Genomic DNA, 23,467 nt, shown 5'->3' with positions numbered 1-23,467 from the left:
TTCTAAGCTTTACATGTGAGCATATTCCCCATGAGTACAAACTGATAAAGTCAAACTGTTCTAGAGTTTGCTTAAAGTTAAACCACATTTGGAGCAATTATATTTGAAAGAAGGCAACATAACCCATGGGGAACATGCATGAAGAGCATTGACAGAATATTCTGACTCCGCTGAACCAATCCAGTAATGCATGTCCCTGGTGTGAAGGGGTCTCAATGCAAAACTCATCCAGCTCGTCAAAACAGTTCCCACATTTTCAAAGCAGTTAAGGGCAAATTCAAAAGACACTGAAGTATAATGTGAAGCTCTGGTGCACAACCTAATTCCCTCCGCAATATCAGACTTGATGCAAACTCTAAGCATCCTCTTCATGACAAAATGAAATAAATTAATCATTAATTGCCTCTGGACAAGAGTGCGGCTGCTTTGTGAATAATGCAGACATGAGTTAAAACCTCATTAAAGTGCTTCTGTGCTAATTGTATCCTAATTGTGCACTGCCTCATCACCTTAAGGAATGATGGAGCTGACCATAGTCATTCATCAGTTGGATATACACACACACAAACACACACACGTATACAGACAAGACACAGACACACATTTTAGCACCTGTAATAACACAGTCTGTCTTTTCGTGTATAATTTGCGATAGCCACTGTAATATAATTGCCGTGCAGAAGACTGAGGAGATGAGAAGTAGGGGAAAGGGCATGGTAGTGTCTGGGGACTGTCTGCGCAAAGTGGTCATTTCTCCTGGCTCTGGACTCCAGTCTGGCTCCACACCCCATTCTGTCATTCAGTTTGAAATGCCTTTTTTATTTGTATTTTTTTTTTCTTCTCGGAGTAACCTGCAGCAGATGTGTTAAGTAATGACTATCATTAATTCTGCCTCAGTCCACTCGCAGACCAGACAGGAATAATGGCCCCACTGGGCCACCATCCTCCCACCTGCACAGCCAACCAACCCAGAAAGTAGGCTAACCTGAATATAGTTCATAGTTTACACTGGAGCAGCCAGTTTCACAGTAAAGGAATAGAAGACGCACAATCCAGGTGTTTAGTGTTAAATATGCGATCATGTATTTCCTAAATATGAATTAATTTGACCGATTTTATCCCTTAAAAACTGCAGGATTTGTATTGAAATGCTTGCAAGTAATGCTGGGCGATCTATTTTGATATTGACACAGTGTGATATTGATTTTCAGCACTGAGTACTGATCCATGATATATATCATTCTATTTCATAAACGTCAGTGCACCCTTTTACCAAGCATGTTTTTTAGGGTTTTACAAGCCTGACATTTTATGTCAAAATATTTTCCTGCATTAGTGGGGCCACGTTTAAAAAGCATCAATAAAAAACTGACCATTTTACCCACGTTTATGGCAGTGTATATCAAATATGACTTTATTAGGATTCCTCTTTAAATAAACAGAAAATCTGACCAGTGGTACCTGTCTTATTGAAGTCTTAAATACTGTGTGAGGTTGTTTTAGTGAATGCTTAAGGATAAACAGCAGAATAAAAAAAAGCATTACCAGGTTCTTATTACACTGTTTTAGCAGCAGAAGCAGTACTAACTAATTTAACTTAGTGTCTGATCTTTTCCAGGAGGACGAGGAGGAGGATGGTGCTCTGAGATTTTGAGGCTCCATGATATGGACAGCCAGATAGATGCTTGTAGCTCCGTCCTCTCATCTGAAAGTGTGGAAAGTGTGCAGAGCCGTGATGGGCTGCTTCAATTTATGCTGTAAATTATTCAACGCTCAAGCACTGCAGTGCAGGAACCAAGCTGTGGTAAAGCAAGAGCTCTGCACCCCCGCCACCCCCACCACCCCCACCACCACACTCCCCTCCTCACCCGAAATATTGAAGTGCTTCCATACTGGACTGAATGATTTAAGTGAGACTGTGTATAAGCTTCATTTTCCATTCACACACCAAACCAAGGAGGAAGCCAAATGCCCCAGCAGAGAAACCCAGAGACCCAAACAACGCCTGCCTGACAAGTACTTTAACAGTATAAAGCCTGAGCCTTCAAAATCACCAAGACAGGAATGTGAGAAATGCAGACTTGAAGAAAATGCTGGAGCAGCTCACAGCCTGAAAATCATTAGATATTCCACACACTCCACAGGGTGGGTAGGGAGAAGACCCTCTCCAGAACATTTGCCAAGGAGCATCTGAAAATGAGCATTCCACTATTGCACATGGAGGAGGTGGGTGTGGCACAGAGCCTGGGCGAAGAAAAAGAACCGAGCCACAAGCAGACACGAGATCTTTGCCTAGAAGGTCTTTATGAGTGAAACCTTGGCGAATGACATCTTTGCCATAAAAAGCTACACTGCGTCTGCCATTTTACCACTGAAATATTCATCTTCAGAGAACCTATACCATTCAGAAGTTTGTCAGTGAAAGCATTACCCATAACCATGGACATTAACCCTTTAAGACCTCAATGGGTCTAGTGCCATCTTTATCCCTGTGGATCTTTGTCATTGAGACATCTCTTTTTAAGATAATTTCCATAGAGACTTTATTCTTTCAGACCGCCCCCCTGACATCTGAGGACACTAAGACCTTTAGGATGAATCTCTAGGCTATTAAGAAGTTGGGAATGTCAGAGTGCCAGTGTGTGCGCTCTGATGCTCACCCAGCCGCCGTTGTCCCGGATCCAGCCCTGCAGCAGCGGTCCGTTCAGGTAGTCGGTCATCCAGTGCGCGATGTGCTCTACCTGAGACGCCATCTCGCGGTTCATGCTCTCCACACACAGTGTGCCGCCGAACTCGAAGAAGGCCACGACACGGCCCCAGTTCACGCCGTCGCCGAACAGCTCCTCCACCACGGCCACGAAGCTGCGCTGGAGGGACACGCTCGGCCCCACGCGCATCTGATCCCACATGGCGGCGAAGTCCCGCTGGTAGGCGCGCTCCAGCTCATCGCCGGCCTCGCGGAGGATCCGGTGCAACCTGGCGGGCCCTGCGTGCGGACGCTCTTCCACGTCGTGGTCCTGATCGTGTTCGTCGCTGTGGGCGGCGGCGGCGGCGGCGGGGCGGAACTCCCACACGTAGCCTCGCTTGAGAAGTTTGTGGTAGAGATATTTCTCCACGATGTCCCGGCTGTCGTAGGGACTTTCATTGGCCATGTTTGCTTTCTGTCCTTATTAGTTCAAAAACACAGGCGCGGCGGCGAGAGCCTCTCACTCACAGACTACTCCGCTTGGTGCGGACTGCAAACAACCTCGGACCGAGAGTGTCTCAACGCGGACTGACATTTTTCGTGCCTCACTTTTGATTTCTTTCCCGTTAACGTAGCAGGCGAGCGCGGCGCTCGAGCGCTCACTCCACATTACGATTAAAACAACAGAAAGATCCTCGAAAAGACCACGTAAACCCTTCCGCGACTTCTCTCTGGGTCCAGAAAAGCCCCAGAAAACGCATCTCCGCTCCAACCGACACAACTCCGCAGCAGCGCGGGCTCGCTGGAGCTCGGCGGCCGTTCACTCACGGAACGCCCCCTTCTTCTTCTTTTTTTTCTCTTTTCCTTTTTTTCTCTAGAGAAAGTTGAAGCGGCTCATTCTGAGGAGGTAACGTTTGGCTAGCTATCCACACGGGCTTCTCCAAACGACTCCTTCAGACGGCGGGAAAACCGAATGAGTTTTAGCTTCAGTAAAACTCTCCCCTCTCTGTTATATCGCTCTCTCTCTCCCTCCCTTTGGCGGCGGGCTCTAGGCTAACTTCACGGTTAGTGCTCAAGGTTGCCCAGAAAGACGGAAGAGAAAGCTGCTTTTCGAAATGAAAGCCACTTACGGGTAAAAAGTCGGCCGTGGATATCACAGCTGCAGCGCTACCTCGGATTTTTCCGCGTCGTTCCGGAAAATAAGGAAAATTATCCGTTACAGTGAAGGCCTTCAGAACTGGAGCTCGCGGACCCGTGTCGCTCAAACGTTCATTCAGCGAGTTTCTTCCCACCGTTCACTGGCAAGAGCCCTCATTGGACCAGAGCAGAGTATGTGAAAAATACTGGCCAACCACAACAGAGGGGCGGAGCTTGTCGGAAAACGGGTAGTGAAATAAGCAGTTGAATCGTTTTAAACTCTGAAAGGGGCGTGGTCATTCATTCATTTTTTGGGAAGATAACAAACTGGAATTTCATGTTAAATTTCATCGGAACGCTTTAACTCTTTTCATTGTTGAAATGAAGACATCTTAGATTTGGAATATAAATTAAGGCCCGCGGGGCTAAGGCAAATGGATACATGGGGCTAGAGCCAAGGATTTATTGTTTATTCATAGAATTCCACGTATTAAATGAAGGAGAATTTATATTTAAGGGTTATATCGATGATGCCTCCACATTAATTAGTATTTCTTCATATATTTTTTTAATAATACATTTTACATACATTGTCTCTTATATTTTAATTATATTTAATTCTAATTCACTTTATTATTATAATTATTATCATAATGTTCTATATTTATTTCTGTATGGGCCCAAAGCCTATGCAGAATCCCTGTGTCCATCACAGTCACTCACACACTCACTGCTACGGCTGTTTTTACACAGCCAGTCCACGAACCACCATGTGTTTTACGTAATGTGAGAGGAAACACAAGGAGACACTGCGAGAACACACTACACCCCTCACAGACAGTGACCCGAGGCAGGTGCTGAAGCCAGGACCTCAGGGCACTGAAGCTGTGACAGAGACACTGCCCAGAATCGTGTTTCATATTTAGATTTGCTTTTATACATTACAGCTCATTCACATTAGGACCTTAGATCTATATGACTCTAAACCTTTATGTTATTACTATTTAACACGTGTCAATAATTGATTAGAAACTATGTATAACTGATTAAAGTCATTGACTGTGTGCGATATTGAGGCTAATTTGCTGTAAGATGCTCTCATAGTGGCCATTCATTGCTATCTGCTTCTCAATTTGAATTGTGTAGCTTGAAGTGCTTTAACTTGCAAATACAGCAGGTGTGTATTTTGTTGTGGCCACTCACACAGTGGTGTCAGTCTTCTTAGTATTGACCAGGAATAGGCAGCTTTTGATGTGAAGACTTAAATGTGAACATGTATATAATCACTTTTGTAAATGGCCATTCATTTCAAGTGCACTCTTCATTATGACTGTGATTTAGTTCTGGTTTTTAATGCAAAGTTCTTGTCTTGGCTAAAACAAGGACCCGCTGTCCAGTACTGACACATGCTTTATAGGACCACACCTGAAGAACAAATGATCCATATCTGCCTGATTAACTGAAAAGAAATCAAGGTAAATATAGATTATGCATGTCCAAAATTGTGTAGACACTTCTGGGTAGGCTTTACAGTAGATTCTAAAAGATTGCTGTGAGGATCTGTTTGCATTCAGCGACAGAGAGGTGAGGTACCTATATTGTAAAGGTATTGTATGTGGCATTGTCACTCCAGGGAACACAGGTCCATCGCATCATAGTCCAATGCTGGGGGTTTTATACCCCTATAAACAAGGCTTGACATGGGACATGGTGATATTAGTCCTTTGTGCAGCTGCTCCAAATCCACCCCATTGTATCCATGGGTTGCAGTCACAATATTTATTTATTTATCTATCTATCTATCTATCTATCCTGGGCGCTAATGTAAACAAATGAGAAAGCTGGATAATTTATCTCATACACACCTTCTCTCTCTGTGCTGAAGAAACTCTCACAACACTCAGAAGTACAGAAGCTCACTGCCTCTTTGCGTCAGGGGGTAAAAGTTCAGACCGTGTTGCATAATGTGGAAAAAAAGGTTATCTGCTGTTAGCTACATTAGCATTTTCGTCATAGGATCTAATGGAAAACTGGCAGCACATTAGACTCCAGTGCATTTCTGTGCTCTTGTGACCTCAATGGTCATCCACAAATCATATACAAGCTTCAGTAATCATGTTATTTCACTTGTGTGCTGTTTTAGTGTGCTTAAGAGACTTCAGGCACACGAGTATAACATAATTTTTGGAGGATAGACTTTTATAGCGATTGTCTGCTTAGATTATTTCTCTGATTTGGCTTAAGGTTTAATAAAGTAGTTCTCATTGTCTGAAAACTTGACATGATCAGTGAGATGTTTTCACACAGCAGCAAAGACCAGGGTGAATCCCAAATGTCTCTCTACACCCTCTGTAGGGCACAGTGTCAATCATAAAACAATGGTTTCTGCACTCATTTATTTTTGTCTGCTACAAGGTTCATGTTTCCCTTATTAATTAGTGACTGATTAAACTCTGGGTGCAGTATCATTAGTTTTGTTTTCCATGATGTGCACTATGTAGGGAGTATGGTGCCCAAGCAACTACCAACAGACAAAGCTAAAGAGAGCTGTGTTAAAAATGTGATTGAGGACTAAAAGTGTCGAAAGAAACAATATAATTATTTAAAAATCACAGTTTTTATTTGAGTTGTGTGTTGTGTGTCTGTACACAACGACATCATCCATAATCCATGGATAGACTGTGCTACTCTAAAGAGATTATGCCAACACTATGGGTTCAAAAACATAAGCCAGACACATCTTAACATTCCAGTGTGTATTTATTTGACATATTGAATATGTTTTAAGGCTGTTGAGCTTTGAGCTTTCCACAGGGTAACAATGAATTTTGTTAAACTTGTCAGCAGTGTGATTCTCCTACTTCCACTGCTTCTTCTCATAGTCCCATTTACTGGAGAATCCATGCACAGGGTTGACCCTCATGTCGATCATCCTCTGGGTCTGTTTATCCACCCACTCAGGGTCCAGGGTGTGAGGTACGTCACCATACACTGGAAAACAGCCACAAAACACACACATAGTCATCCATATGTTGCGCAAAACAGTGTTCAGCAGAGCAATAACTATTTTTCGTCTTACATCATTAGATTTTGTAGTAATGCTATTTTAAAAATGGCTGCCCCCATGTAATGAACCTTTTATTTTACATCTCATGTGAGGTTTACTTGTAAAACGGTTGAATAATAACAACACATTTCTATATAAATAATCCTGTTTATAAGTATTGTTTACTCCCTTTTATGATAAATGGCATACTGCTCCTTTAAATGATAAGAACAACAGACGCCTACCTATTGGTGTTTAAAGGAACCTATGAGTATTTTTATAGGTTTTTGCTCTTGGGGCTCCCCCTAGTGTAATTCATTCTTACAGCACTGTAGTGAAATCTAGAGGGGTGGTGATTGTATTAGCCTCCTCCAAAAGCTACATAGTACAATTTCTGCAGTGCTGAGCCCCTAGTAACGACAGAGGCTCTGTTCTCTCTATTACAGGTCAGTGAAGCATCACAATTATTTTAAAGCTGAAAATATTAGCATTCCTTTAAGAAAAATTGGAATTAACATAATCTTCCTTCTTCCACTAATGCAATTTGATTTCCTGTACAAATATATATGCAACTCATTCATAATCCAGGAGATACTCCTGAGATATGAGGATTAGGGGGAAAAGTCAAAGTAAAACAAGACAAAAGCAGTCCCAAACTGGAGTTCGAAAATTACCTGAAAAGAGGACCCCTAACCATGCAATGTAAAGCACACGGAACCCACCGACATCAGATAAATAGCACTAAAAGTTTTAATCTCTGAGAGATGTGTGTTCTTTTCATATTTCTTCCTGTCCATCTCTCCAGACACGTTGAGAATTCAACTCAACATTATGGGATGTAGAGCTCTTCAGAAGTTAGAATGACTAAGGAAAAGGCCTCCGCATCATTGAATGTTCATTCATTCCTTCATCTTCTGTAAACACTTTTCACAATCTTGAACCACCATGCTGTCCATATCCGAGTACTATTGTTTGCCTGTTTTCAGACGAACTTACAATAGGACCCAGTGTCTGAAGATGCATTCAAGGAGCGAACAAAACATCCTGAATACACTGGAATCCTGTGAATGCATTAGAATTAAAAAGCATTCACATAACTAACAATATATATGCAAGCCTTCTCCCAAAGGCTCTGCAACTACTGAAACGGTTGAAGTATCCGACTTGAGATTATTATTTGTTATTACCCAGAGCAGAATACATTACAGAATCCTCTACATTCACAGCCAGTATCTTACTGAGAGATACAGTCAGATTCAATGACACATACCATTAGTAACTCAAGGCAGTGCTAGATTCTTCTTTTGGAGTTTTAAAACCCTCAGTGTCACTGCTGGATTGAGAATAGTCCTCCAACCAAAACTATGCTGCCGACAGGCTACTGTCTCAAGGTAGGACCAACAAGGTAGGTGTGTCTAACAGAGAGGACAGTGAGTGTCCAAAAACTCTAGTAGTACTTCTGTGTCTGATCCAATCCTACTTACACACCATTACCATGTAAGTGTCACTGAGAAAGAGCCACCACGCAAATCATACTGGCTCTGTGCTGGTCCTCTGAGATCCTGACCATTGAAGAACCAGGTGAAAGGGGGTTAACAAAGTATGCATAGCAACAGATGGACTATAGCTGGTAATTGTACAATAAAGTGATCCTATATGGTCTATGGTCTAAAATGCACAATGAGTGTAGAGTCCAATGAGTCCTTCCCTTCTCTCTCTCTCTCTCTCTCTCTCTCTCTCTATATATATATATATATATATATATATATATATATATATATATATATATATAATGTATATTCTAAGTATCAATTTCAGCTACATTGTGAGTATATATTTAGAATAAATGTACTGCTGATAGACACAGCCTTGAATAAAATAAGCTCATTGTATTGAATAATGCTACAAAGCCCCTCAGGAAGAAAAGAGAATACATGGCAGTGATAAAAGACCATCTAAAAAGGAACAAACAAAAAAAGAAAAAAGAGAATGAAAGAAACGGTTAATTGTGCAAAATCCCCTAAATGTCCCACACCACACCCAGCCTCTCTACTCTACTTCACACACACACACACACACACACACACAAACACTGCAGCGCTGTCAGCAAAAACAAACACAAAGAGCAATTAATTGTCCTGACAGAAGCTGCACCTGACACCAAAGTGCCGAACGCTGCCGTCTTATCTTCAGGCAAGGAACAGGACCGGAATAAACAAATGAGCAAGCAAGTGTCTGAAGGTTCAGCGAGCCAAAGGGAACCAAACCACTGCAGCTACCCACAACACAGCACAGGCACACGAAAAAAAGAACTCCAAATGCCATGAAATGGATCCAACTGCAAACAACCTCTACTATTGCCTCCAGGGCCAAGGAGCCGTGCTCATGCCTCCTACCACATAATTCAGTGGAGAATTATGACGGCAGATTCAAACGTGTCATTGCTGTCAGAAGAGTGAAAGAGCAGGGGGCGGCACGTTCAACCCATAACTCACATTTGTCAACGACAATAATAAAAGCATTACCGGGGACGTGTGATAATCTTATGTTTTTGCAGGTGTCCTTTAACCAGTTCATTAACAGAGTATCAGCTTGGTGTCATCTAGCCATGGTTGTGATGTCAGCACTGCCTATTTAGGGCAATCCTGGTCATTTTGTTCTGAAGTCATATTTAATGTTATTAATGTAGAAAAACCTATAGTAAAAAGTGGAAGAAAGAGTAAAAAAAGTGCTGTTCCTGTCTGTCAAGAAGTTCATAGCATAGGCATGTCCATATATGGAAACATTTATCAGTGCAGGGTAGAGGCAACAAAACTTTAATTTGTCCACTGTTAAATCTGAACCAGCCAATCAGAAAGCGTTCACTGTGATGTCACAGTAACAAAACATTCATTCATTCACTCATTCACTGTGTGTAACCGCTAATCCAGTTCAGGGTTGCCGTGGTAACAAAACAAGCTGCTTTCATTCTAAAGGACAACAATTAAGATTTTATAAGTAATTATAAGTAGATGTCTGGGGCAAAATCAAATAAAATGAAGATATATTGTCAAAATTACAGATTAAAATGTTCAATTGATTAAATATGGAGTTGGAAAAAGTAATGCATTTTTTTCTGTCTATGACATTCAAATGTGGATAAAAGGGTGAGTGGAGACTGGAACCTGTCAAAACACAATGTAATTCAAGCATAATTGCAGTTAATTCATTACATAATTACACATGTAACTAATGGGACAAATGGTGTCGGTTATTATTTAATTACACTACAACCGTCCAAAAACGCCAATAATAACTCTACGCCTCTACACTTCTAAGAGTTCTCTTCTAACTACTTCTTTCATCAGCCCGTCTTCCCTCGGTAAAGCCCACCGCTCCTTCAGACGAGTGCTTAATGCCTCTAATGAGACAGAGGAGGCAGAGGAGAAGCAACCCCCCCCCCACCACCCACCCCTCCCCCAGAGCTGAACCACACGCTCCTGGCTTTTCAAGTTCCAACGTGAGGCAGAGTGGAGAGGGAAATACCCCATTCAACTGACAACTGACTTCTGGACTTCTTTCTCTTCTTCACTCTCTTTCTCCCTCTCATTTTTCCTCAATCTCTCTCTCTCCCCCACATCTCCTTTCTTTTTCTCTCCCCCTTATCTTGCTCTTTCTCGTTCTCTTACCTCTCTCTCTCTCTCTAACTCGTCAGTCCCTCTCCTTCTCTTCCCTCTCGCCATGCTCTCCCACCTCTCATTCTCTCTCTTCATCTACTTCGCTTGCCCTTTCTCGCTCTCACCTTGACTCAAAGACTTTAGTCCTGCCCTCTCCCTCTCTCCTCTTTTTTGTCTTTCTCATGCTCTCTCTCTCTCTCTCTCTCTCTGTTCTTTCCCTCCACAGCGCCTCTCCTGAGGTGATGCAGCACTGACTTCCTTCCTCAAAGAGCTAAGGCCTCCGAGACAGGAGATGGGAGATGCAAGAGTCTCGGCTGCTTCCGACACAGGCTCGAAATCTCTCTGTCTCACCAAACACACACACACACACACCACCCTCTCTTCCTCTTTTTCATACTCCAACAGACATACAAAAATACCCATCCAAAAATCTGAAATATTTCTCTATATTTAACAGACGGAGCAACATTCGAAACACACTGCTCTGCCAAAACATTAAAGTAACCTCCTTTTTCACACTCATTGTCCATTAGCTCAGTGCCACTGACCTTAAAGGAGCACTTTGTAGTTCTACAGTCCATATATTGCTATGCATACTTCATAAGTCCATTTTCACCCTGCTCTTCAATGGTGTGTATGTGTGTGTGTGTGTGTGTGCGTGAGAGACACATTTCTTACATCACGCAGTCAAGCCACGGGACCTGAACTCTGTGTTGTAAGAAGCAGATATAAGAGGGCTACAATGAAAACAGAGAACAAGGACATAAGGAAATTAGTAAAGTGGTAAATGTAGTTTTACGCCAGTTCCCATTATCTGAACTACAGGCAAGCAGCCAGGGCTTTTCCGCTGTTATTGTTTGCTTTGGTTATAGCAGGAATGAAAACAATGGAGCACTGGGTTTTATCATGAGATCAATATGCAGTCATTATGACATCTATCATATTTCACACAGCAGAGATGGCAGATTTAGATGAGACGTGTTTAATTTACTTATTTTATTATTTTTAGAATATTTCAGTTTAATTTAGGCCCTGTCCAGATGTATCCAGACGTTTAAGTCTATGTTTTTGGGCATTTTATTTCACTGAAAATCAACGTTTTTGAAAGCACTCTCCTAGGTGGAGATGTTTTAAAACTCTGGTGTCAGTGGTGTCATATTTATGGGCAAAACTGAGCTTTTTGAAAACACTGACATCAAGCAGCATGTCTGTTTCTGCTTAAACCCAAACAGCTCAAGTCATAAAATGACAATGTATTCATGCAGACATTTCACATTCCCACATATGAATACTTAATACATGATGGTGTATTAGGAATATATAATACACTAATTAAACCTAGATTTAGTCATCACCCCCATGACTGGCATAGTGCACTACACATAGGGAGTATTAAGTGATTTGGAAACATTTGTGTTTCTTTGATGCCTCGTGTTTGATGTGAACTGTATCTGAACCTTCAGGGACACGGAGGTTGTGGGTTCGATTCCCGCTCCGTGTGACTGTCTGTTAGGAGTGTGTTCTCCCTGTGTCCGCATGGGTTTTCTCCGGGTGGCTGTCTGTGAGGAGTGTGGTGTGTTCTCTCTGTGTCTGTGTGGGTTTCCTCCGGGTGACTGTCTGTGAGGAGTGTGGTGTGTTCTCCCTGTGTCCGCGTGGGTTTTCTCCGGGTGACTGTCTGTGAGGAGTGTGGTGTGTTCTCCCTGTGTCTGTGTGGGTTTCCTCCGGGTGACTGTCTGTGAGGAGTGTGGTGTGTTCTCTCTGTGTCCACATGGGTTTCCTCCGGGTGACTGTCTGTGAGGAGTGTGGTGTGTTATCCCTGTGTCTGCGTGGGTTTCCTCCGGGTGACTGTCTGTGAGGAGTGTGGTGTGTTCTCTCTGTGTCCACATGGGTTTCCTCCGGGTGACTGTCTGTGAGGAGTGTGGTGTGTTATCCCTGTGTCTGCGTGGGTTTCCTCCGGGTGACTGTCTGTGAGGAGTGTGGTGTGTTATCCCTGTGTCTGTGTGGGTTTCCTCCGGGTGACTGTCTGTGAGGAATGTGGTGTGTTCTCCCTGTGTCTGTGTGGGTTTCCTCCGGGTGACTGTCTGTGAGGAGTGTGGTGTGTTCTCCCTGTGTCTGTGTGGGTTTCCTCCGGGTGACTGTCTGTGAGGAGTGTGGTGTGTTCTCTCTGTGTCTGCGTGGGTTTCCTCCAGGTGACTGTCTGCGAGGAGTGTGGTGTGTTCTCTCTGTGACTGTGTGGGTTTCCTCCGGGTGACTGTCTGTGAGGAGTGTGGTGTGTTCTCTCTGTGTCTGCGTGGGTTTCCTCCGGGTGACTGTCTGTGAGGAGTGTGTTCTCCCTGTGTCCGCGTGGGTTTCCTCCAGGTGACTGTCTGTGAGGAGTGTGGTGTGTTCTCTCTGTGTCTGCGTGGGTTTCCTCCCACAGTCCAAAAACACACGTTGGTAGGTGGTGGGCGACTCAAAAGTGTCCGTAGGTGTGAGTGTGTGTTTAATGAAAACCTTAGGTCTTAAAAGGACCTAAACGAGAAGTACAAGTGATACCCACCGTAAAGGCGCTGCCACCACACCAACAAGCCAGTGAAGCCAAAGAAGAATAAGATCCCTCCCAGCACTGTCTTCCACTCGTCTGATCCTTCTCTCATCTCAGCATAGCTCTTCTCAAAGGTGAGTCTGTACACTGCACAAGAACCCAATATTAACATTGCTGTTCGGTTACCATTACTGTACACTGGCAGCATCGCCATAGCAATGTCATACACATGTGGGCAACACCGCCACCTTACGGGTAATACAGTGTTATAACATCAGCTATAGGTAGGTACCTAAGTATGATCGTTGTTTTATGGACTCTGAGGCACAGCTAGAGTGTCTACAGTGCTTTTTTATGTACGATGACTGATAGATAACATCAAGATTTGCACAAGAGTATCACATGGACAAGAAGAGCAGAGTAGTATTACATAACACCAGCGATGGGACCAACACTAACCCTCCTTTCAGAGGAAGCTGGTTTCTGATGAAGCCAGACATTTCTTTCCAGAGAGTTGATGCATGTTGCGGAATTTATTGTCTTTTTCCCGTCAGGCATGAAATGCACACAACAGGTCAGACTCGCTTATCTGTCTCCTGCAGACTAAATATGAGAAATATGGGAACAAGAGAATATTGGGAACTAAGAAGAAGAAGAAAAAAAACTGGACAATGCTAAAAGACAAATAGCAGGCTTTTTATTAGAGTTTAGTGTATTTTAGTGTAAAATTAGTAAGTCAGCTTTGCTGGTTTTGTGCATTTGTGTTGTATGCTATGCACAGGAAATGGACAGTATAGTGGATAGTAAAGTATCTGACCTGATATAATAATACAGGGCCCAATCTCATTTTACCACTTAGCCCTACCCCTCTGTTTTGCCTAGGGGTAGGGTTAGAGTTATACAGCCTTCGAAACAAATTGAGTGTTATGAATGCCACCAGCAACAAGATGGATGTGCAAGCGACCAGAGCAACAACCAAATGTCAACATTTCCTCTATTAAACTCTAAGATGATCACTGTATTATCTTAGTTTAATGTAGTTTCATTGTATCATGACCCTTCAAGCACACAGCAACACTACTAGTACATGCTGATATCTCATTATTAGCTAGTACGTTTCCAATTCCACCTAAAATGGTGAAGCAATTGCTTTCTAGCACCTGGAGCAACTGCAACATTTAATGCGAAACTGGAAGTTCTGAACAAAAAGCTGCCGAATAAGAAGCTGATTTCAGCTTCAAATTACAGAAGATTTTGGAATGGGTGATAATATATGACTAATAGTGTCAAAAATTTAACTCAAATCCAGCAGTGCTCCTCTGATATCACTGCAGACTGGAAGAGCTGCCTACAGAGCACTGCTAGTAGCCTGGTAATGAAGCACTGCTCCTTTTTATTTGTGTTCTGATGACATATCAGGCTTTTGAAGGGTCGTCCAATTTCATAGGTTTTAACCACTACGCCTTCCAAAGAGGTAAAACAAAGAAACGGGCTCAGGCCCAAATTCTATTAATTGTAACATCTCAGCTGTAATCAATGCGTGGACATGTCTCCTATGTTTTTAACTATTTGAAATAATGCAGATTTGTAATGCTTATTCATGCTCCATTTATGTACAGAAATTATTATTATCCATTTCAAATGATCCTATATAATTCCATGTGTCCTGTCCATGTGTATGGAAAATTTTAAAAAATGTTAGAATGCAAGAAGTTACCATGATGCCCCCTTTTCCAGTCAAAGAGACATTTGTGTAGTTATGTGTTATTGTTGATGTTGCTGCTGTGCTTCAGTAGTGTGGTATGTCTTTCTGTACAGTTCAGGACCCTTGGTTTGGTTTCTGTGTTGTCTTGTGTGCTAGGATAGAGGTTTAAGGCTGTTCCTGTAACCCTCCCATGTTCTCATTTCCTATTGATATTTGTGACACGCACCCCCGGCAGCTTGTATGAGAGGGTATGCACTGGGTGGGACTTTCCATAGTCTTTTTAACAATTTCTGGGGCCGACTGCATGTTTCAAACAGTAAATAAAGTTACCCACTGTGTTAAAATGGCCTCTTGCTCACCTTAAGCCACAACATATTCAGTGACACTGACACTGTAAGCAAGTAGATAGGAGAGCGAAGAACTGAAGTGAGGATTCACATGTGAGTTCAAGGGGTTACTTCCATGCTTTAAAGCTTTACCAGCAGTTTCAAACCATGTTTCCCCAGGTCACTATTGATCCTAGCGTCTGGAACAGTGTGACAAGAGCAATGCATCTCGGAGCAATGCAGCCTCCATTAGCTGCATATTTAATGAGTTGGCGAGAAAGCACTTAGTTATTCTAAAGTAACAGAGTGTAGCTTTTAAGCAAAGTGCAGAACATCTATTTACCGCCATGAAATCACACTCACATGTTTTTACCACAGTTTATGGCAGGTGAAAAACACTACTACAAACGTTATTCACAGTGGTCAAGTGATATGGGTATTGGTCAGTGCTGATATTTAGATACCTGGCGGCTGATACCCAATTCTGATATTTATTTCCTGGAATTTTTTAATGTAATCTGATCAAATTTTATTTAATAATAACATCAAATAAAACACCAAGCTGCTGAACTTAAATGAACTCTTTTTTATCACGGCTTTTCCCAGTCTACTGAAGCAAATCGTTTCTATATCTGCTGTGCATTTATATTAAATTAAAAAAATGGATCAAGTAAATCAAGTCCACAGGTTTATTAAAAAAATTGAGAAAAGGTATAAAATAAAAATGAAAAAGCACAGTCCCACTGCTTTACATCTGCCTAGCTAAGCATCATAGCATCCTTAAAGAGGCAGCCAAGTGTCGTCAGTGTAGCTCTGTAGCATTTTAGTAGCAAACCTGTGTAACAGCCCAGCAGCAAAGCAGCCAAGCATTAGTGCGTCCTCGGTGTAGCAGTCAAGCCGAGTAGTTTCCTCAGTGTGACAGCCCAACAATATAGCAGCCAAGCGCTTAGCATCCCCAATGTAGCAGCCAAGCAGTGTAGCGTCCTCAGATTAGCAACTGAGCTACACTAGTGTTAACCTTCTGCACAACAATTAATCCTCTGCTGCATGTTCTAATATTTACCAGTTCATCTTGTTCTCACGAATGACCCCACCCTCACTCACAGGCCTCCCAGAATCACTTTGTTTTCAATCACTCGGTCAACGCAGTTCATAAGCCGCAATGTGTAATGCAGGAAACTAATGCTAATGCTCTACATCATCTGCACTGACTGGTTTCTGTCTGCAGACTTTTTTGTTTTTCTTCCTTGTAAAGAAAAAGGCAATAAAAAGCAGAGTAGTTATTAGTATATTCAATCACTCATCCTTATTACAGCTGTGCAGTAGTAGGTCATGCTTAATGTTTTAAAAATAGCTCCCAAAACTATACACAGTGGCAGTATGTGATCTGAATATGAATGGAATTTATGCTTCATTCATCCACGCAAAAATAGCTGGACATGCAGAAAAAGCTCGGTGGGGACCGGAATATTGATTAAAGCATTTGAATCAAAATATTTTTAGGTAATATAAAAGATAAACATAAAATATGGTCGAAATGTTATGTATTTTATTAATATTTATATCTTGGTAATATTTTAGATTTTATCCCTGCAATGGACTGGCACCCTGGTGTGTTCCTGCCTGGATCCCAATGATTCCAGGTGGGCTCCTGACCCACCGCAACACTGAGCAGTTACAGAATTTGAACAAAGGTAATTTTATTTATTTATTTTTTAGATTTAGTTTTTGTATCCAATTAAACTCGAACTATAAAAAAAATCAAAACCCAGCACTACTGGCTTCTTAAAGAGAATGTTAACATATTTTGTTGACGACACAATCCCAGAACCCTAAAGCTGTGTGAGAACACCACATGTAACACAGGCATGACACCCCCATCCAAATATGGCATGTTTTAATGTATGTTTCACTTATGTATGAGAACATTTCATCCTTCCACACTGGGGACCCACCCTATGGAGCATAAACAGGTTCATTCAAGCACAAACAAGTGAGGTTCTAAACCTCAGATTAGTTGCAATTTTACTGTAAAAGAAAAAAATATATGTTATGAATTTCATAATTGCTTCTCCTTTGTGGTGGTAAAAATATGTCACTGCTGCTAAGCTAACTCGCTAATCTAACTGTGGTGAGATGGTGTGATATTTACAGGCCAGCTTCTCCTCCTTCGTAAGATTGGTCCATGAGTCCTTCTCTTTCTCTTTGAGCTGCTTCTGCTCAGGAGTGAGATTTTGGACATAAGGGATGTCAGGCAGTGGTGTGTCCAGACGGTCATTGTATTGAGGGACACTGCAGTCAATCACATCCACAGCTGAGGATTGAAAACAGACAGTGACTCCAGACATTAATGCATTAGCTGATGAAACACATTAACGAAATGAAATGTCAGAAAGAGCCTCGGCTAAACAGCGCCCTCTGTTGGTACAAGAGACAAGACACATTCAAATGGTAGCACTGAATCCTGGTTTTACCATTTCCCTGTTCAAACATTTTTATTCCAACATATTATTTAACAACCCGTTTTATTATGTGTGTTAGAGCAGAAGAATTGTCAAACCATGTGGGACATTGAGGCTATAAAATTCATAAAACTGGGCTTCTATTTACATCATGGGAGTCATTAGCAAACGTGTAGAGCTAACATCAAAGCTAAGGCAGACATAGGCCTGCTTGTTTTACAATATGTTTTACATCGAATAGATATTCAAAATGTATAAAAACATCATTTATGTTAATGAGTGAACGTTCTTCTCAGAAATGTACTAGTTGGTATATATAGAAAAGTATATAAATGTACAGAATTCAGTCTTTTCTCTCTTAAGAATAAGTTCAAAGACCTCTGTGGATAGCAAGTTAGCGAGTAGCATGTCCAGTGTGAATAAGAGATGATTCCCACTGTGAGGAGAATGGTGGGAGATGATTTCATCACACTACTCAGCAATTTAAACCATATGAATTATTTATTTATGGATATTTTTTCTCTCATATTTTCTAACCATGGGTAACTGAAAATGTAGAATGCAAAATTTAGGGAGGTGAGTTTTTACAATTCTACAGTAACTATATCAGAGGTCTTTTTTATATTATGACTGTGTTACAACAGAAGATTAATAATCTAATAATCTTAATATATAGAATATATAAATTAATTCATCAATTTTTAATTGAAGTTAATGGAACATATTTTGTTTTTTCAAATGATCAGTTGGTTGTGAAATTTGAACTATAATAAAAAACATGGTCACATTTTGTGCAAAATGAAAATGCCAAAAATAGAGATACAAGATTTTATATAAAATAAAAGCTGATATTTTGGAATGGAACAGGCTTCCACTGGCTGTAGCTAGACGTTTCACAGGATTATTTACGGCAGTGTTATTTATTTCTGTGTTACCTCAGATGAACTTTGGTCCCGGCTCTACGCCAGGTCGTCAAAAGAAAATGTAGATAACACTGTGGCATGAATGAGGAAGCAAGCTAACTGAAAGTCAATAAGCGAGGGAGTCACATGACATTTTACTGAGCGGATGATAAGTGTGAACTGAGAGCAGTTCTCACCCTGGCTGTGTGAGGCCAGTGCAGTTGTGGAGGTGGACACTCTCCTCCATAGTCCAGCCTGCAGCCCCCGGACCAGAGCTCGGGTAGACAGCATCTGTTCAGAGGAGATGAGACTCTCAAGAGGAGTTCCATCAAAAAATTCCAAATTCCTCACTGCAGTGAAGTGGGTTAAACTGAGTCAACAAAGCCATTTAAAGTGGTGAGATATGAAATTCATTGTAGAGAACTTTATCGACTCTGCAGAGTCTTTACAGCTGTGGTGATAGATCTCAATGCCAGCCAAGCAAATATAACCATTTTATTTCCAGGTTGTTCATTTGTGTTGACTTAGTTTTATATGGCATGTTGTTAATGGTAAAAAGAATGGATCATCTGAAATAAAGACTTATTTTTAGATTTTTGAGCCTTGAAATGCTCTGCTTCAACCTCTCCTCCATCAATTACATATTTGTGTACATTTAGGTCAAAACTTTAGTTCATTGCCACCATCAAAAAGACACCCTGCAATAAATATTGATGTAACAACATGTAGAGTAAAAGGTTTTATATTTATTCAAGTCCTATCTGGAGGACTGGTTCCTATCAAAACCACAACTTTACCAAGCATTTCACATCGGACCACTCAGACTGGGTTGACATCTTAACCTTTAAAATATTGTTGCTGTTCAAAGAAAAACATGTATCTTCAAAGCAGTAACTGTGCAGTAGAAAGTCAAAAACCCTCTACATTCAATGGAAGGTCAATGTAAAAAGATTTAATTCCAAATAATGTTGGAGCATGATGTAGTAAACTAAAAATGTACAAAATGGAGGTACGTGATTTTTTGTGGATTTTTTTTCCTTGTTTGGACAAAGACGATATGCAGAAGTCATGAAAAGGAAATATGTGGATCCAAAAATTTGGAGACACCTGTTTGGTCAGGGTTCCTTCTAAATAACAAAGCATTTCCTTCTGGGAAAGCATTATAAGCATGATTTCTGTGAGGATGTGATGGCATTTAGCGGTGAGAGCATTAACGAGGTCAGGTACTTGTGCTGGATGATTGGCCCAAGCTCAGGGTGCACAAGCACCACTCCAAACCATCCCAAAGGAAATGGGTGGAGCTCCATCAATCCATAGAGGACCACAGCTCCACGGCAACATGTGAGGAGAGTTTTATACCCCTCTAGCCAACACTTGACATTGGTTGCTATCCTTAGCAGCTCCAGAGTGTCCCACTTGATCAGCAGTTCTTTTGAGCGCATTAAATGGACTTAAATGAATCCGTAATTCAAAGTGACATCTTCAAACTTTTGGCCACAGAGTGTAAATTACTGATACTGTGACCCACTTCTAATAGCGTGGCCTAGTTATAAATATGGCAACACCGAGGGCATAAAATGGTGTCAGGGGAGTCAAGTGTTGCTGCGGTGGGGTTTATTGAGGATCCACATTTCTAATCCGCCAGAGATCTGCTGTGTAGAGCCAGTTAACCCTCGGAGGAGTCATGGAAGCATGCAAAAACATACATGCGTGGTTATGGTTCTATGCGTGTTTCTGGATCTAGATACTGTTTATCTAGAACGATTATCTTTGCTACAGAGCGCTTAAAGCTCTGTAGGGCACCTAACCACATACACAGCCACCAAGGGCATGCTATTTCTGTGCGCGCTCGTGAGTTTCCGTTAGCAAGAGCCCAGGTAAGGGCGCGCGCTACAGTTGTGTTGACGTGTTGCATGGCACGTAGTGCACGAAGCGCAGCTCGCGCGCCACCACCGCGAGAGGGCGCTGCGGACACGCGCGCGCTGAGTGATGCTGAAGCGCGGCGGACAGAAGAAACCGAACGACGGAACGGGGCAGACAAAGTGAAACAGCCACCCCGCAGACACCAACACCCGCCACCCACCCCCGGCTGAACTGGAACGACCTAGAACATTCACAAACAGAAGCGTGCACGCGCAAAGTGGAAGTGAACGAACGTCTCCATCGCCTGTGTCGAGGGCGCGCAAATACGCGCGCCAAGCACCCTGCCTTCACGCGCAGCAAAAATACGACGGATATACGCGTCCTGTGCACATGTTTTGGCAGTCCACCATCCTCCCCCCACCCCCCACCAAGCAGACCCCAAATGACGTGGGCGTCACACTCCATGGGGCGTAATTTCATGCACAATTAAACTTTTTACAAAGAAGTAACAGGAAACAAAACATAAGGACCGGAGCAAACGTTAAGACATTTGTCTCAACATTCCTAAATATAATACACGCAGAACGACTCTAACCTCGTATCCCCACGGCTTCAGGACCCTCCGCCTCACATACAACACATTAGAGCAGCACAGATGTCGAATAGCAATAAAACTGCCCAAAGAAAACACTGCGCACTTCCTACCTCCACTCAGTCAGGAAAACACTGATCTCCAAACACCCCCTGAACCCCACTGCTGTCTTCAGCACGGACCCCGGCTCAAAACCACTTCTAACCAACGCAGATGATCGTCTTTACCTTCTGGAGTCAAAGCCTGGGTGCTTCTGGCGCTCGCCTACGTGATCTGAGCGAAGTCACACATGGGTCAGTTGCAGAAGTCGGTCAGGTGTCTCGCGCCTATCAGCGCAGCAGCCAATCAGAGCGCGGCTCTCACTCCAGCCCTGGGACTTCATGTCAAAAGCAGGACAGTGAGGCTGAGGGTCACGGCTCTGACCTTCAGAAGGATAAGACACAAAGTGGACTGAGGTCTTAAGGGAAGGGGTTCATATATACACTAAAAGATTAGACAATAAACAGAAGGAAGTGAGACTTCCTGTTGGATTGAAGCCAGATTAAAACAGCCTTTTATTTATTCTCTGCACAAGAGCTGGATCTGCAGCATGTCTCTAGCCAAATTTCAGCACAACACTGTTGCTGTTAAAGGAAATGAAGCTCTAACTCAGTAACAGTGCTGCTTTTGAGGGCTCCAGGGTTTGATCCGTCCAAGGTCAGGAGTCCTAAGCCATTTTCACATATGAATTAGGTCTGGGAGTTTTCTGGAGTTGTCATTTCACAGCATGTGTCAGATGCATTCAAGTGTTCCACATGCTTTAGGCATGATGTGGCACCTGCGCAGCATGTGCAGGCGATACAGAGCGAATCTCCAGAACATTACACTTTGTACCAGGGGTCTGGCAGGATAAAGTCTGGGTAATGTCCGGTACAAATGTCACAGACATGTGTGTTCACATTTATGGGTTTATGGGTTATAAACTTCGAATTTAATTACATTATTAAATTGTTATTAACATATAAATTATACTAATATTATCTGTGATTAAATACATGACTCTAAAGGCTGATTTATACCGCTGTGAGCGTTTATATTTCTGCGTTGGTGTCTGCGCCTAAATAATCAAATACAAAGCCGGCAGGTTTTTCCCGTGCGGTTCCATTTCTCATTGAGTTATTTTTCCCCAGAGACGTCCGCATTTTTCCTTTGTTCAACATTTTTATTCATCCCTGACGTCCACACAATGTCTCAAGGAATTTCTCGACAGTGTAGGGTGACCAGATTTGAGATGGTAAGAAAGAGGACACGTCTCTGGAGGGGGAGTGGTCTATGTGTGCTTTTAGGTCCTTTACACCTTTATTTGCAACACAAAACATGGGAATTTAATTTTTAATTCATCCAAGAACTTACATTTACGTTTCGGCATAGCTGCTCGCGATGAGAGTAGGTACATGAGCTTTGCCTGACGTAAACAAGGACTACTGACGTGCAGACTGACCAATTAAATGTTTACAGAGAAGGTTATCGACCAATAACGGTAGCGCTACAGTCAGACCGTCCAATCAGAAGATTTTAGGCTACTTCACCACGCCCCCTTCTCACTCAAGCGAACCAATCGGAGTAGGGGAGGGCGGGACTAAAATCCCGGACGTTTGTGAAATTCTACCCGGACATTTTTTAAGTCTAAAAAAGAGGACATGTCCGGGTAAAATATGACGTCTGGTCACCCTACTACAGTGTGAAAAATAGAAGTTACTGTTCCTGTAATTCTTCGGTGTAACTTAAATAATGTCCGTCCGACGCCATTTCGCGGGGTAGCCCTGCCAGTGCAAAAGCAACAAGCTTTAAAGTGCTGAGCCGAGCCGTGTGGGGTCGAGTCTTGTAGAGCCATGTGGTAGAAAAGGGGAAGTGGGATGATCTGGACAATGCTGTGCTGGGCACTGGGATTAATGTAGATTTCAATTTGACCTATCAGCCATCATGAATCTTCTGCCAATATTTATATAACAATAAAAATAAAGATTCTGTGAACAGTGTGATTCTGTGAAAGATTCAGTTCAAGGAATCACGGTGTGCAGCAGATGGTGGGTTCAGTAGCCAGTAGTGATGTGTCGGTCGCGAACAAACCGGTTCAAAGAGCCGGCTCTTGTAAGTGAACGATGAGAGTCGGTTCCCGTCTACGACCGAGCCATTTTTCCTAAGGCTTGTCATTAAACCAATCAGAGAACAACAAGCAAAGCTGAGACACTTGGTTTTCCTGAATGCCAGTCTGCCTTCCAAAAAATAGTTGAAGAAAATGTTAAATCAGTTAAATGTTTTGCACTTTGCAGAGTAGAGTGGAACCGCTACTTACGAACTTGATCCGTTCCGTGAACCGGTTCGTAACTGGAAAAGTTCGTTTCTTGACTCAATTTTCCCCATTTAAAATAATGGAAAAGCAATTAATGCGTTCCAGCCCCCACCCCGAAAGTCACAGTTTTTGCACTGATATATGTTCACAACACTCTCAAATTAGTAACAAAAAAATACATGTAGCATTACTAAAAATAAAAAAGAAATACAATTAATTATTAAAATTTATTGGAA

General features: G+C 42.2%; 2 protein-coding genes across 3 annotated transcripts in view; both read right to left on the bottom strand.

Moving 5' to 3' along the window:
• bcl2a (BCL2 apoptosis regulator a) overlaps nt 1-3,973 on the bottom strand; it is a 51,832-nt gene extending 47,859 nt beyond the window's left edge. Inside the window, exon 1 of the mRNA XM_066646833.1 lies at nt 2,661-3,973. Within this exon, the coding sequence (XP_066502930.1) occupies nt 2,661-3,152 (492 nt within the window). The 5' untranslated portion in view covers nt 3,153-3,973. The remainder of the gene's footprint in view (nt 1-2,660) is intronic.
• Nucleotides 3,974-6,549: 2,576 nt separating this feature from the next.
• On the bottom strand, nt 6,550-21,213 carry cox4i1l (cytochrome c oxidase subunit 4I1, like). 2 transcript variants are annotated; one of them, XM_066676355.1, is made up of 5 exons: nt 21,127-21,213; nt 18,642-18,735; nt 17,233-17,394; nt 13,065-13,196; nt 6,550-6,814 (listed from the first exon to the last, which is right to left on the bottom strand). In XM_066676355.1, the coding sequence occupies exons 2-5, from the start codon at nt 18,733-18,735 to the stop codon at nt 6,681-6,683; spliced, it is 522 nt and encodes a 173-aa protein (XP_066532452.1). In that variant the 5' UTR covers nt 21,127-21,213; the 3' UTR covers nt 6,550-6,680. The 2 variants fall into 2 exon arrangements, with proteins under 2 accessions (XP_066532452.1, XP_066532445.1); XM_066676348.1 differs by having other exon boundaries at nt 6,551-6,814; nt 21,013-21,170.
• Between the last annotated feature and the right edge of the window lie 2,254 nt (nt 21,214-23,467).

This window comes from Hoplias malabaricus, chromosome 1 (assembly GCF_029633855.1).
Source record: "Hoplias malabaricus isolate fHopMal1 chromosome 1, fHopMal1.hap1, whole genome shotgun sequence".
NCBI classification, from domain to species: Eukaryota; Metazoa; Chordata; class Actinopteri; order Characiformes; family Erythrinidae; genus Hoplias; species Hoplias malabaricus.
This window is presented reverse-complemented; position numbering and strand designations above follow the sequence as displayed.